The following is a 13,928-nucleotide window of genomic DNA, read 5'->3' on the forward strand; positions in this document are numbered from 1 at the left end:
GTCCTATGTAATATCTTTAATATTATCAGTTTGGAATTACTTTTGATTTATTTGATGTTCAAGTCGTCAGCAAATCAGCATCATATAATCTGATGCTGCCCACTGCAAAGAGACTGCCCAGCTCAGACATAGACTGTGAATGCTGAAAGCACTTACAACTCTTAGTCATGGTAAAGTGCATTTATTTACTCTCAATAAAATTGTCAAACCAATCTATAGGAGCAGAGCAGAAGTAGGTAACTTTCAGACAAACAGGGAAAATTTATAAGAAAATTTTAGATCTGGTACAACTGGTGATTTCAATACAAATGGCCCTTTGATTTATTACTTTTGTGTCTTTTCTTTAATACAGTATTCTTGTTCTCATTGTCAACCTTTATAATGTCTTTTATTGTGGTAAATTATTTTAAACTGAATCTAGGTACTAAAATAACTGTTTAGAATGTATTCATCATATTTTAATAATTTAAAAGGATTTTTCAGTCATCCTCAAGTACTTCTTGTTTGTATTTCTAGCTGTATGACAAAACTAAGCAATCATTATTTTCACTGTTCTGAAACCAATTTTGTCAGCTTTTGCAGTAACTAGAAAAATCTTTAGGAATTTAGACATGCTGTCATTTGTCAGGCTCTAACGGTCAGAAAAGACCCTTTGATCTTCTAGTCTGACCTCTTGTATCACATTTCACCGCAGCATTTCTCCATGCATTTTCTTCATCTTTATGCCATTTTTAATATCTATATTATCATGGGTTGGCACAATTTTGTTTTCTGGTTATAGAGAAATATAAAATGTTTTTCCCAGCCCTGACCGTAGAGTGGGTGGGGGACGAGGCGGGGGGAGGACAGGGACCTATCAAAAAGCTGGCTGAGATATTGACAGCTAAGTTGACCAATGGGAAATGTCAATGCGATTTTGGAAGGGATATTTATAACTAATCTGCTGCTAATCTGTCCCTCTCTCTCGCTTCGGGGATCTGCCGTGAGGTAACATCGGAGGCGGCCGGGCCAGCTGCAGATCGGGCCTTGCTGCCCTTTTGGGCGGCTGGGCCGGGCCCGGCTGGGCCCCTGAAAGCCGCTGCCCTCACAGAGAGGGTCTGGGCCCGCAAAGCCCTTTCCCTTGCTTGCTGGCAGGGAAGAAATCGGCTGCAGTTCGACAGTGCTGACTGACCACGTGCTCAGACTGTGGCAGAACGTGGCCCAGCTTAATCACCTCTGGCAGCAGAGAAAGCAAGCCTGCAGCTCCATAACAACTCTGAGCTGAGCCACCCTGGATGAGACCGAGGGGTGGAAAAAAGGACATCTACCAGCTTCCTCCATCAGCACAGCTTTGCAGTTTCTTCAGCTCGGCACTTGCATGTGGCCTTTTGCAAGCCCGAGCGGATTTAACCCTTTACTAGCAACATTAAACTTTTAAAGCACAGTTCTTCCTTGAAAGAAAGAAGGAAAAACAAAGGGTACATAGAAGACACCACATAAAGTCAGTTAGATTAGATGTGAAAGAACTAATAATATTGGAATAGGATTGAAGAAGTGGACATTTTTAACCGACTTTTCTAGGGTAAATTATGGAGAAATGAACTGTTCTTTGCAGCATCTTAGTGTCGTTAGGTAGAATGCTATTCTAATCAAAATTAAGGACTGATGTACTTGAGATTTATTTAGGAACTTTAAAGCCCCTGCTCCTCGGTTAAATGGAGGTCTCAGCCTTTGAGACAAAGATGATTTTAGACTAGAAGAAGTATTCATAAATAGTACCTCAAATACACTGAAAAGCTTTGCTGATAGAACATCATTAAGAGCACTGGACTATTTGGCTTGTAACAAACGTCTTCATAAAAGATCTTAGAAAGACTCTTCTCCTAGAGTAATGAATAGTTACGTCTAAGTGGTGAAACTGACTGAAAATCTTAAGTTGTGTCTTTCTATGTTGTTCAATAAGAAAGTTAATAGTTTGTAAAAGGAGAGAAGTGTGTTTTAAAGTGTCATTCTGCTTTAGTTTGTTTTCTTTTTCTCCATTTTTTTCTTTTCATTCTTTTAGTGTATGTTAATAAAACTATTTTTTTGTTCATTTTTAAGCTTAAGCCTGTTTTGTTTTTTTCTCCTAATCTCTCCCTCCCACAAAAAGAGAACAAATACTAAAACCCCTACATTAATTGGTGTTTCTGCCCAGTTTTATTAAATTTAAACCATTACAGTGAACTACTAGCATTTTCTAAACAATTTATACTGATGTGGAAAGAGAAATTCTGCTGCTATGTGTCATTGCAGATTTAGGATAGGAATCCTGTCACATGTTAGTTACCAACTTGTCTCCTCAACTTTCATTGCCTAAGCATGAAGAAAGAATTTGTCATTTCACCTGAATAGGCCAGAAAGATGAGATGAAAGCATGACAATGCAGACAATGGTATTACTGTAATTAGGGAATCATCATCTATCACTTCACCTGTAAACAAAGCCTGTTTTCACTCAGGACTTCCCAACCAAGTGAAGACATCTGCACCCCCTTCACTATTCTAGTGCATGAAAAATCTTATTTTACTAATTATTTATCTTGTTTAGGTTTTTATCATCATGGAACATAGGATACCTATTAAAACTCAATGTTTTTCATCTATACATATTGCAAATAATGAGAAAAGCTGTTTAAAATGTTAAATATAGAACTGTTTTCTAAAGCAGTAAAACAGCATTATTGTAGCAATAGTGGTATTGAAGTTGATGAGTGAAAGGCTGGAGGGAAAAAAAGCAATTTAAAAATATTTCTGAGCTATGGAAGAATCTGCTAAAAGCTGACAAAGTTTTAAAAGGTCCTTGAAGCAGCAATTAAATATTAACAACAATATACAAAGGACTGCCTTGTGTCGAATTTACAATAACTTGTGCTCAGACTCACCGTAACATTTTAGCCAGTGTTAAACATTAAAAACACCCTTGTAAAGTACCTTTTGCCCAGTCTCAGCTCTCTCTCCAGATCAAGCTGCCAGCCCATATGTTTGAACCTTAATACCCTAGCAATTGCCATCTAGCCCACCTTGCTGTAAAATCTGTTCAGGAAAAAATCAAACTAGATTAATGTGCAAGATACTAAACTACAGAATTCTATCTGATTTCTTTACAGTTTTACTTCTGGCTGTAAAAGGAAAAACTGTGTATAAAATGAAATTAAAAAATTGAAATTAATCTAGTTTTGAATTTTTTCCCAGTCTACCTCTAACAATAATGTTTCTGATACTATTTAAAACTATTTCTTTGTTTTTGTTGTTGTTGTTTCACCAGTAACAAAATTTTTGGTAATGAAATTGCAGCAGCACCACTTTCTCCACAAACAGAGATTATATAATCTGGTTATATTATAAAAATACCTGTGCCTTTTATTCATTTCACATAGCAAGAGCTGTGCCTTGGCCATGCTTCATATTGATTTCAAGTTCTGTGTACAGGCCTGCACAGAGTTTTGTGTGCACTCTAAGAATCAAGGTGACATCTCTCAGTATTAATGTCCTGCCAGCTCTCCGAATTTCACTAGAGAAGAGAAAAAAAAAAAAAAAAAAAAAAAATTTCCTGATACCAAATTTGTTAAATCAGTTGACTCATCAGCCTGAAAGTCACTTTCGGTACCAACCAGTATTAGCTACCCCAGAAGTCATAATCACAGAGGTTATAAAAGTCACTTTAAAGCTGCTATATTTCTTGGTTTGAATTAGAGAAGTAATTTTCTGTGTTAACTTACTGTGTTTCACAAGGAAAGCTTTCCAGTTCAAGGCACTGAATCCCCCATGCTTCAAAAGCAAGAATTAGTGTCCATTCTACTTTCTACAAAGATTTTGCTGTTTTATCATTAATGCATTTTCTTTTGTATATCCCCTTAGAGAGTCTATGTCTTTTCTACCCTACATCATTTCCTAGAACATCAGTGATTCTCACTGCTTTTCAGAATTTCTACCACATTTTTAATACACTGATTGAAATGACTATCCACCATGATCCCTTTTAACATCACTTCAGTGCAACTGAATTAAAAGATCAACAAAAACATGAATATAAACAAATAAATTTAAATTATAGTGACTCTTACATATATTTACAGCATGACAAATTTTTTCAGATCTTCATGAAGGTCTTGCTAGTTTTCCAGTGGTAGAAAATGTACAATAAAATGACCCTATAATTCAAATCTGTAGTTCAAAAATTAGCGCACTTTACTTTTAGATTTAAGTGCCATCACTAATTGCTGATGAAATGCACTGACTCGTTCTCTCTGGGCTGGCCAGTTCAAGATGCAGCGAGATCTAAACATTCCTCTTCTCAGGTGAAGTGCATGATACAACTTGTAATCTTGGATATCATCAAGAAAGATCAGTATGATGGAGTTCCGACTTAGTTCAACAGCTTGCTGAAGAGCATGATACACCTTGAAACTGAAGCAAAAGTAGGACAAAAATCAATATTTTCTTTTATGTGGAAAAAAAAAGACAAACAGTTCTTAACAGGGGATCTTAATGTCTATTTTGTGACATACAATGGTTACTACTTTTCTTAAATTAGTTGCCTCTAACTAAAAAAATAAATTAATGCTCTAAAAATATAACCTAAGTCTACTGTCTTGATATAGCCTTGTTTGGCAAAATCCCTTCCTTTACAAGACCATTCTTAAATGGTGAAAAGACTAAAGGCAAACAAAAACCATCTTTCGATTCTGGTAGTCTCACTCATTGTTGTTCCTCTTCAAATGTGTAATTTTAAGGAAAGCAATCTGCAAAGGCGGCAGCCTGATCTTTGGAAAAAAAAACCCCAGCCAACCAAAACAAAACAAAAGACCCATAAAAAAACCCTGAAAACAAAAAGAAAACCAACTAACCAAACAAGAAAAAAACAAAAACAAAAACAAAAACAAAAAAAACACAACAGCAACAAAAAGAACCCAAACAAACATATCAAACAAGCAAACAAACGAACCACAAAAAACACCCAAGAAAATGCCTAAAGCATTGACTTAGATATTCAATGTACACTACCATATGTGTGAAACAATTAACTTTATTAACTAAGGAATTATGCTACTACAATATATTAGGTAAATACATTGAAGTAGATTTTGCGTGGGTATTTTTCATTAAATGATGTTTTTAAAATTACAATTTAAAAATTATGTTGTTAAAATACATAGAAATTATATATATATAAATATATATAGAAATAGATAGAAATTTTCCCCCTTACAGATGAAATTTTATATCCTACTCACTTTTTACACCAGGGATCCTGTAAGAGGTGTTCAGTTACAACAAAAATAATCTTCCTGCTCATTTTTATGCTGTTAATTGTGGCTTCAAATTCAGATACACCAGCTTCAAAGTCTCGTTCTTCTAAACAAAACTTAATTTCAAAGTGGTTAATTTTTTCCAGAGACATGAAATTTTTAGACACCCAATTCTTGTCCTCTCTTGCATGAATAACATAGGCATCATAATAATACTGTTCCTGTTGTCTCTCAAATTCTTTAAAACCAAGCATTCGATTAACTAAAATATTCCAGAAGAAAGTTATTCTCCACCCTTCAAAATGGATGGTAAGGACAATAAAAATAAGTAGTGTCACAATGGTGGCAGAGATCACAAAAAGAAGTTTAAATGGAGCACTGTCTTTGCAGGCTGAACTATCAAAATACAAAACCAGACTACCATGATATTTAGGTGGGGTGTTGCAAATGTACTGGGACCTCAGTCCAGGTATATCTACTTGAGTCTCATTAAGCCAATCAGCAAACCAAGCAATGCTTTCACAGGTACAATCAAAGGGATTGGAATCCATCTCTAGTTTTCTCAAGTTCCTGAAAGGTGGGCCAAACACTTTTTCTTCGACTGAAGTTATCAGATTTTTCTGAAGGTTCAATGAATTCAGAGAGACTTGGTCATCAAAGAGAGTGGCTGGAAGCAAATTCAAATTATTCGATCCTAAATCCAAAAGTTTTAATTGAAACAGACCCTTGAAAACCTGAACTGGAATTTCGTCAAGCCCATTTGATTTTAAATTAAGAACTCGCAAATTGGGAAGACCTTTTAAAAAAAGAACAGGGCCACCTGGATTTGCATGTTTCCAAAGCCGGGCTAAATTATTGTGCTGCAAATCCAGGATGTCAAGTTTGTCAAGTCCATCAAACAAGTCCTCTTTTATGTTTGCTATGTTGTTATTGCTGATGTCCAGGACAGTCAGGTTTCGTAGAGGATGGAAAGGTGAAGGAGAAAGTGCCAGATTATTGCAGCCTACCTTCCTCAGCATCAGTTTTCTAAGGCTTGGGACAAAAATGAACGATTCACTTTGCAAAGTCAAGTTTTTATTATAGGAAAGATAAATATCTTGTATATTATTGAGACCTTTAAACTCATAACCTGTAAGCTGTTGATTAATTTCATTGAGACCAAGATGAAGAATTTTCAGGTGTCCCAGGGAAGAAAATGCCCCACTTTCTATTGTTGAGATTCTGGTTTTTGTGAGGTTGAGAACCTGTAAGCTAGAATTAGCAAGTGATGAAAATGTTTTATTAGTTATTCTTTGTAAGTTTATGTTGCAGTTGCAGAGACTCAGATATTTCAGGTTGTTCAGACCTGTGAACATATTAGCAGTAATTCCTGGAAAATTGTTGTTATCCATTATAAGGTACTCCAGGTGGTATAGCCAATGAAAAGAAAAATCTTCAATTTTCCCTGTAAGTGAGTTTATAAGATTCAAATGTTTAAGACTGGATAATCCATAAAATAAACGTGGAGATACATGAAAATTATTAAGCTTCAGGTTTAAATATTGTAAACTTGAAAGCCACTGAAATGAGTCATCTTCAATGATAGAGAGAGAATTTTGGGAAATGTTTAAAATTGTAAGATTTGTTCCTTGCAGTCCCTGGAAAGTTGACTTGCCAATGTAGGAAAGTTTCACTTGGCTCAGTGAGAGGTTTCGAATCGCTGTGTTAGATAATTCTGTGCAAAGTTTCTTTGTGCGATTTTCACCAAGTTCAACATTGTTCAGTATGAGGCCAAACAGATTTCCAATTGTATGGAAACATCCCGTATGAAACTGAAAGGACAAGAAAAAAATAAAGTCTTCACCTAAACAAGGGGATTACGTAAGAAAGCTGACCAGTTAAACGAGAATTTGGAAAGGTTTTTCAAATGAGATTTTCAAGCAGAATAGAACTCCTACACCCAGATTGCTTCACAGCCAAGTTCAGACAAACACTTTTTTGGAGTTTACACTTTTTGTGACAATACTTCTATCTTTTATAACATGACTATCATATATCTGAGTAGTATTATTTTAGAAGAAGATAGAAAGCAGCTTAGTGAGATGCAAGTTTATATCCAAAGACCGAAACTCGTTCTACAGAAGTATCTTAAAATTTCTGATATCCTTCTTCAGCTTTCTTTTACTGGTATCTGCTAGGTATATTGATTTACTAGTTATTAGGTCTGCAGACAGACAAGAAGTAACCCAGTTTCTCTGTGAAAGCAGAAGCTACTATGAAATCTAATATTACACACTTGCTTTCACAATATGGATCACAAGCTTTTATTAAGATAGCTGAGGGATTAAATACTCCATTTGTCAGAACGATTCAAATGCATAAGGCTGCTTTTTAGATAGCAGTACTGTAAAACCAGAGCAGCTGAAAGTGGCACGAAGTAGCAGTGCCCAAGAAAGGAGCAGTGTCATTTCCTCACCCACACCCTGTACCCTTGTGCCAGAATACTCCTACGTGCAGTCACACAGTGAACCAGGTAGGGAACCAGTGTGACTTCAAGCTAACCAAGCCAAAACCCCTGTAGAGTTTCCCTAGTGATTCAACGCATGGCCTCATAAAAGCTGGTATCAGAAAGGGGGAGGGATGAAGCAGCCAAGCAAAATTTCACTCTTAGCATTGATACAAACTTATACTACCTTGAAATATTCTTGTAGGTTCAATGTACATATTTTTAGAGATCAGGCAACTGGGAAACAAAGCAAAAGAAACAAACAAAAACCAAACAAACCAAGGCAAGTCCATGCATATTCAGTATTCCTATGCTGAGGGTGAACCAGTTTAGAATTGCCACACTTAGCATCACTCTTCAAAGAATCTTAACACTGAGAAGCAGGTCAGAGAGCACAGTGAGGCAGATGGAAGACAAAGTACCCATGTTGGGTTTTTTTAAAGGAGTGAGTATATGTTTCTGGAATAATTATTTCTCTGGGGTTCCCATAGCCACAAGTGAAAGCTCTCTTTGATTAACTGGGAAGTGAAACTTAGATTGTATAACCAGACGTGCTTAGTACCACACTTTTTACCCACTTAGAAAGCATGTCAGCCCTTCATCTTCAGCACATGCAGAAGAAGTTCTGCACAGAAAATACCAGGTAAGGATTCTTAGAGCACCTCGATTTAGGTCTTGGTTGAGGCCTCTGATCTACATGGAACCAACCTATATGAAGCCAGCCTGTGCTGATTTCAGTGGCAAAACAATAATTCTGTAAATCACTGCTCAAGGTCAGGAGTAATACTGTATACAACAGAATGGGTTTTGGACCTCAGCAGATCAAAACTGTACTGTAAATGCTATAAAATCATAAAGGGTAAATCAGGATAGTTCCATTTTATGCTTACACCTGTTTCCTACCTCTTTTAGCGGATTTGATGACAAATCAAGACTATTCAATGAGGTGTTGCTAAGAAAACTGAAGTCTTCTTTTTTCAACTCGGTGATTTGGTTGCTACCCAACATGAGCTCATGGAGTTTCTCCAACTGTTGCTCCAATCCTAAATTGGCTGACTTCAAAGAATTATGAGATAGGTCCAAAATATTCAAGTTCTGGAGAGAAGATGCAAAGAAAAAAAGGTACAAAATTATTATTTTATTTTTATTTTATGTAATACACAAAAAATTACAAATATTTTTTGAGAGTATAAATGACTAGAAATTAGTTGCAATACTACAGTTAAAATAAATTTGTAATAGAGAAATGGCAGTTTTCACGCTGTTGCTGGAAGAAATATTCTGTATCTTTCACACCAGTCGCTTTCATCATTAATGAATGGTATTAATGGTTAATTAATAGTATTAACCTGCTAAAGTAACTACTGCAAACCAAAAGTAGATTTAGTTAAAATTCCTTAATTCACTGAAGGCCCTCCTGCCTCAGATAAAGTGATAAATGCAAAAGCTTACAGCTGGCTGCAGTTACAACTAATGCAGTATTACACATTGCATTCTGCGCTTTTTCAGCATGGTGCAGCCCCATAAATGGAATGAAGAAGGTGAAGTTCCCAGCATGGAAGCTGGCCGCACTCACTTGTATTTAGTTATGTCAGCAGTCTTACAATGCAAGCAACTAGACTTGATGTAACTGAACTGGAATACTGAGTTTAGCAGAAAAGCTCAGACCTACTCAAAACCACAGGCACACTCACTAGAATACTGAGTGACAATTAGTACCTACACATTGTCTTTACTTTTTTTTGTTCTTGGGCTCTTCCTTTTGCATGATTCCTGCCTGTTGCAAAGCCAGTGAAACAGTCCTTTCCTGCTTTCTGTGGTGATCCCCCAATCTCTGCTACAGACAAGAATATTTAACCACATGTAAACTAACAAGCAAAGCAAAGGTACAATAAAAACATTTTCACTCTTTCTCAATTCTTAAAGTCCTGAGAGGCACTACATTCAGACTAAGCACCGGCCTTCCTGGTTTGAATACTTAAACCTCAACCAGGAGCCAGGACAATTTAGGCTACCAGCTACCCAGGCAGCTGAGATTCCACAACATCCACCTCGCTGCTATTCTCTTCATCTGCTGCCGCTATTCGCTCAGCACATATCCTACATGGAGAGGTGCTTCAAAGGGATGCAATACAAAAAAAGGGATGGACTCAAAAGGATGACTGAGACGCCAACGTGCTGTAACAGAAGCCACAAGGCCTCTTCTTCAGCCAAAAACAGTGAAAAATTTTGTTGGGCATTTTGAGATACCAAGGCAGCAGTTCTGTATACACACTGGAAAATACAGTATATTCTCCCTTTATACTTTATTTATGGAAAAGGTGCATTTCTAACTCTTACCTTCAGAGTTTTGAAAGGATCATTTTTTATATTTAGTGTGTTGTATCCTAGACTGAGCTCAGTCAGGTTGGTACAGGAAGCAAAGACTCTGTCAGGGAGTTTATGCAATTCATTATGTTCTAACTTCAGAATCTGCAACAGGGGCACATTTTGGCACAATTCTGGTTGCAGTTTAGAGATGATGTTGTAGCCTGCATTCAAGTAAACCAGCTGGCTGTACTTGGTCAGATTTGCAGGACCTAGCTGTCTTAGCTGATTATGAGAAATGTCCAAACTCGTTATATTGGTCGGAAGATCAGAGGGAATTTGAGTCAGCTTTAGGTGACTGCAGTCAGCCATTTCATTTTGGATATGACATTGCTTTCCAGCTGATGCACACGGGCAGAAGACAAACATCAGTGTGACATATAAGCTGCTCCACCAAAGAATAGCGTTTCGCATCATTCTATCTGCAAAGGCAAAATCAAGACTGCAAATTACAATCATTTTGACACAACCTGCATCTTCAACTGAAGACTAAGCAAGCAAGGCTTAAAAAATATGTGATTTCATAGTGAGTAGACAGTCGGTGTTTTTAACCCATGAATTTTTTTCTGCATTAATTTCTGCAGAAGAGTTATGTCTAATAATCTCTCTAAATAAACACTTTTATTTAAAAGTAATAATATTGTCTTACATAAAAATAGATTTGTTCAAAAAGTTACCAACTTTGTCTATTATCAATGAAAATTTCCAATAGCTTTCTCTTTTCTGATTAATTTTGCATTGCTCTAACATTCATAAAATACAATAAATATGATAAATTGCACATAAGCCTCTCAATGTTAGTAATTGATCTCTGAGGTTAATTACATGTAAAATATTTACAGTTATATGCAGTAAAAATACATAATATACCACTTCTTTATTTTACTCTTCTTGCCAATTTTCATTTTACAAGTCAATCACACAAAATTCTTACTGTCATTCCATCTTATAGATAAAGAAGAAATACCAGGCTATAGGAACATATATGAGAAAGTAAGAACACACAAAATAAATCAGTACCGACATAACCAGAGAAAGAAATAGAGAAGAGCCAAGGTGTAGAGGAGACACTGCCCATAGAGTCAAAATATTTATCCAAATACTTTCAGGAAAACTTACACATTTAAGAATTTATATACTCCACCCCCCCATACCTTTGGTCATTTAGATTAGGATATCAAAATTGAAACTCCAATTTTCAACTGCTCTACCTGTTTCGCCATTACATTTCTAATGAATCTTAGGCTTTTTCATACTTCGTTCATTTTCAATTTAGTATCCATTAGATTTAAAGTCACCTGGTAAATTTTATCTTCATCACCTGGTAATGAAACTTTACTGCACCAGGAAGAAAATAATTCCATATCAATTTGGATCACACAGTGCTGTAAGAACTCAGAAGGGTTTTCTAGCCTTCTGAGTCATACAGCTTGTCTAATTAAATGGCATTTCTCTGAATCAAAAGAAGAAATCTAATCTACTTCTCTACAGAATTAACCTTTACTAGAGAGAGAACATACTTTGTGAGTGCTTGCCAGAACATTTTTTTTCATGCTTTAGCAGAGGACAGTAAGCTTAGGTTCCTGTCTTCAATTTTTTCTTTTTTAAAAAATAGAAAGCTTGTATTTTCGACCCTGATGCTTAAAATGTCTCCACAGTCTTGATACACACGTATCTGTATGGCCTTCTGGCAACAAACCTGGAACCTTCCTACCATCCTCAATTTACCAATGAGTTCAGTCTCAGCAGGTTGGGCTCCCAGGTAGAGAAAGCTATTATAGCCCCAGTACAGAACAGGAAGCTAGAAGAGCTTCTCAAAATAATAACTCGTGGGAAGTATGAGTTTTCATACTTCTACAGCTCCCATTTTCCTTTGCTAGGAACCTGTGTTTAAATTAATATGATAGAGCTTTAATCACATTAGAGTATTACACTTTAGCAAACAATGCAACAAGAAGTAAGAAGAGGAATTAAACCAGCACATTTGGATAGAAAAAAAAAGAAAAATTCTTCATAACTGATGTTTTCTAAAGAGACAAATTTCCACTAGCATAACAAAAACACTCTAAGGAATTGACACTGCAACCTGCATCCAAGCTTAGCAGGAGCTTAGCAGGTGAGACCCCAGCAGAATTTGACTCCATAGCTGACCTGCCTTTTCAGAGGGTGTGCATTAAGACTGCTCCAGTGACAAAAAGTCACATTATAGTGGCCAGAGGGGAACCTCATGGCTGCCTTTTTCGGAGCAACCTGGCCATCTAAAGAGAGACATTTGTATAATCCAGGAGGAATGGGGATACAAGCAAGGGATAGAGGGACATAAAACATAGCAAAGGCACACACAAAGGACTACAAGGCACACACAAAGGACTACGAAAGATGGTTTAAAATAAACCTTAATGAAAAAACCAATTCCCTGCTGGGGACTGTATGTCAGGCTGTCCCACATCCTGCAGCTCTCATAGCCTGGCCCTCTACTGATCCGCCGCTGGTTAATGGGGAAGAGGAGGGGACAGCAAACTCTTGGTCCTGCAGATATCCTGGCCCTCTACAGCTGCCGCCAAACACAGCACCCGGGTCCCTGTAGCTGAGGAAAATAAAGGACCACTTGTTCTATCTCTTTTCTCTGCACCCCAACTGCCAGAAACACTAAAGAAAACAAAAGGGAAGCTTATCTGTGACAGAACTTACATCCTGGTCTTCATCATTCTCAGGGTTTGTTTTAGGGTGATCAGACAGCTGCTGGGTTCTGCAGCAATTGTTGCCAACTCACCTTTAAGTCTGAAAGGCAGAAGAAATGTACTGCACAATCACGAAACAGGTTCTTTAGCTGCCTTCCAGTAAGGCCCCATGGGCTGCCTTTTCCTGGCGTTTTCATTGCAAGAAATCTGGAATCAGCTTTAGGTGCTTTGGCTTTTTCTGGGAGCCCAGTGAGGAAAGCACAAACCCATTATCAAAATTCAGGGATGGCGTTTCAGATGGGCAAAAGAAAGATAGATGGTTTTAACATTATGAACAAGAACTTTAAAAACTGGCACAGACTTGGCTAACTTGCAAGTTAAGAGAAATCCAGGATCAAGGAAATCACCCAAACTCCTAAGCAGCACTTTGCCTTTGCACCTCGATATTCACATTTATTTCTATGAACTGAAGAATATTACCGACTCACCTCTGCGGGCTTTATCCCCTGCTGTCTGGAAGCATCCCACCTCTGCACCGGTTTCTCAGCACACGAAAACCGTGAGGAAACACTCTGCCCGGCGGCGGAAGAAGTGAAACCGAAAGCGCGGCCCGGCGCGGCGAGGGAAGCGGGGCAGCGGCGGGGCGAGCACCCCCGGCAGCGGCAGCCCCCGTCCGCATCCGCGCCCAGCCCTCCCGAGATGAAGGCTTTCAGAGGTGCTAGGGGTGGAGACAGCTCCTAACCTCGCAGCTGGGCAGCTGCTTGTGGTTGCTGACCTCAAGTAAACCGATTGAAACACACAGATGTGTCACAAATGAGCAGCAGCATCGCACGATCCTATTTAAAACTCGGTTACAATTTATTCCTGGCTATTTCCAGTGTCTCTGAAAATCTTCAAGGGCATCTCCCAAAAGCCGATATCCCTACCAACGGATTACTGACATAGGAATATTAGTTTTTAAAGTAGAAACAGCAACAGTGTTTCCTACAGAGTCATGTACAGTGTTACGTTTAAAAGGGAATTTGATTATGTGATATAGTAATGGATTTAATTACTAAGAGAGAAAATAAAATGCTTTGTATTAAAAAAAAAAAAAATTGCAAATTGTTTTTAAAAGTCCAAGTTAAAG

The 13,928-nt window shown here is 37.5% G+C and overlaps 1 protein-coding gene across 3 annotated transcripts; it reads right to left on the minus strand.

Annotated features, from left to right (window-relative positions):
- Nucleotides 1-231: 231 nt before the first annotated feature.
- On the minus strand, nt 232-13,380 carry TLR3 (toll like receptor 3). 3 transcript variants are annotated; one of them, XM_040064105.2, is made up of 6 exons: nt 13,288-13,380; nt 12,810-12,899; nt 10,092-10,540; nt 8,655-8,846; nt 5,252-7,077; nt 232-4,424 (listed from the first exon to the last, which is right to left on the minus strand). In XM_040064105.2, exons 3-6 carry the CDS (start codon nt 10,533-10,535, stop codon nt 4,196-4,198), a joined length of 2,691 nt encoding a protein of 896 aa, XP_039920039.1. In that variant the 5' UTR covers nt 10,536-10,540; nt 12,810-12,899; nt 13,288-13,380; the 3' UTR covers nt 232-4,195. The 3 variants fall into 3 exon arrangements, with proteins under 3 accessions (XP_039920039.1, XP_039920038.1, XP_039920041.1); XM_040064104.2 differs by lacking the exon at nt 12,810-12,899 and having other exon boundaries at nt 13,288-13,378; XM_040064107.2 differs by lacking the exons at nt 10,092-10,540; nt 12,810-12,899; nt 13,288-13,380 and adding an exon at nt 9,475-9,530.
- Between the last annotated feature and the right edge of the window lie 548 nt (nt 13,381-13,928).

The sequence above is a fragment of the Hirundo rustica genome, chromosome 5 (genome assembly GCF_015227805.2).
Source record: "Hirundo rustica isolate bHirRus1 chromosome 5, bHirRus1.pri.v3, whole genome shotgun sequence".
Taxonomy (NCBI): domain Eukaryota; kingdom Metazoa; phylum Chordata; class Aves; order Passeriformes; family Hirundinidae; genus Hirundo; species Hirundo rustica.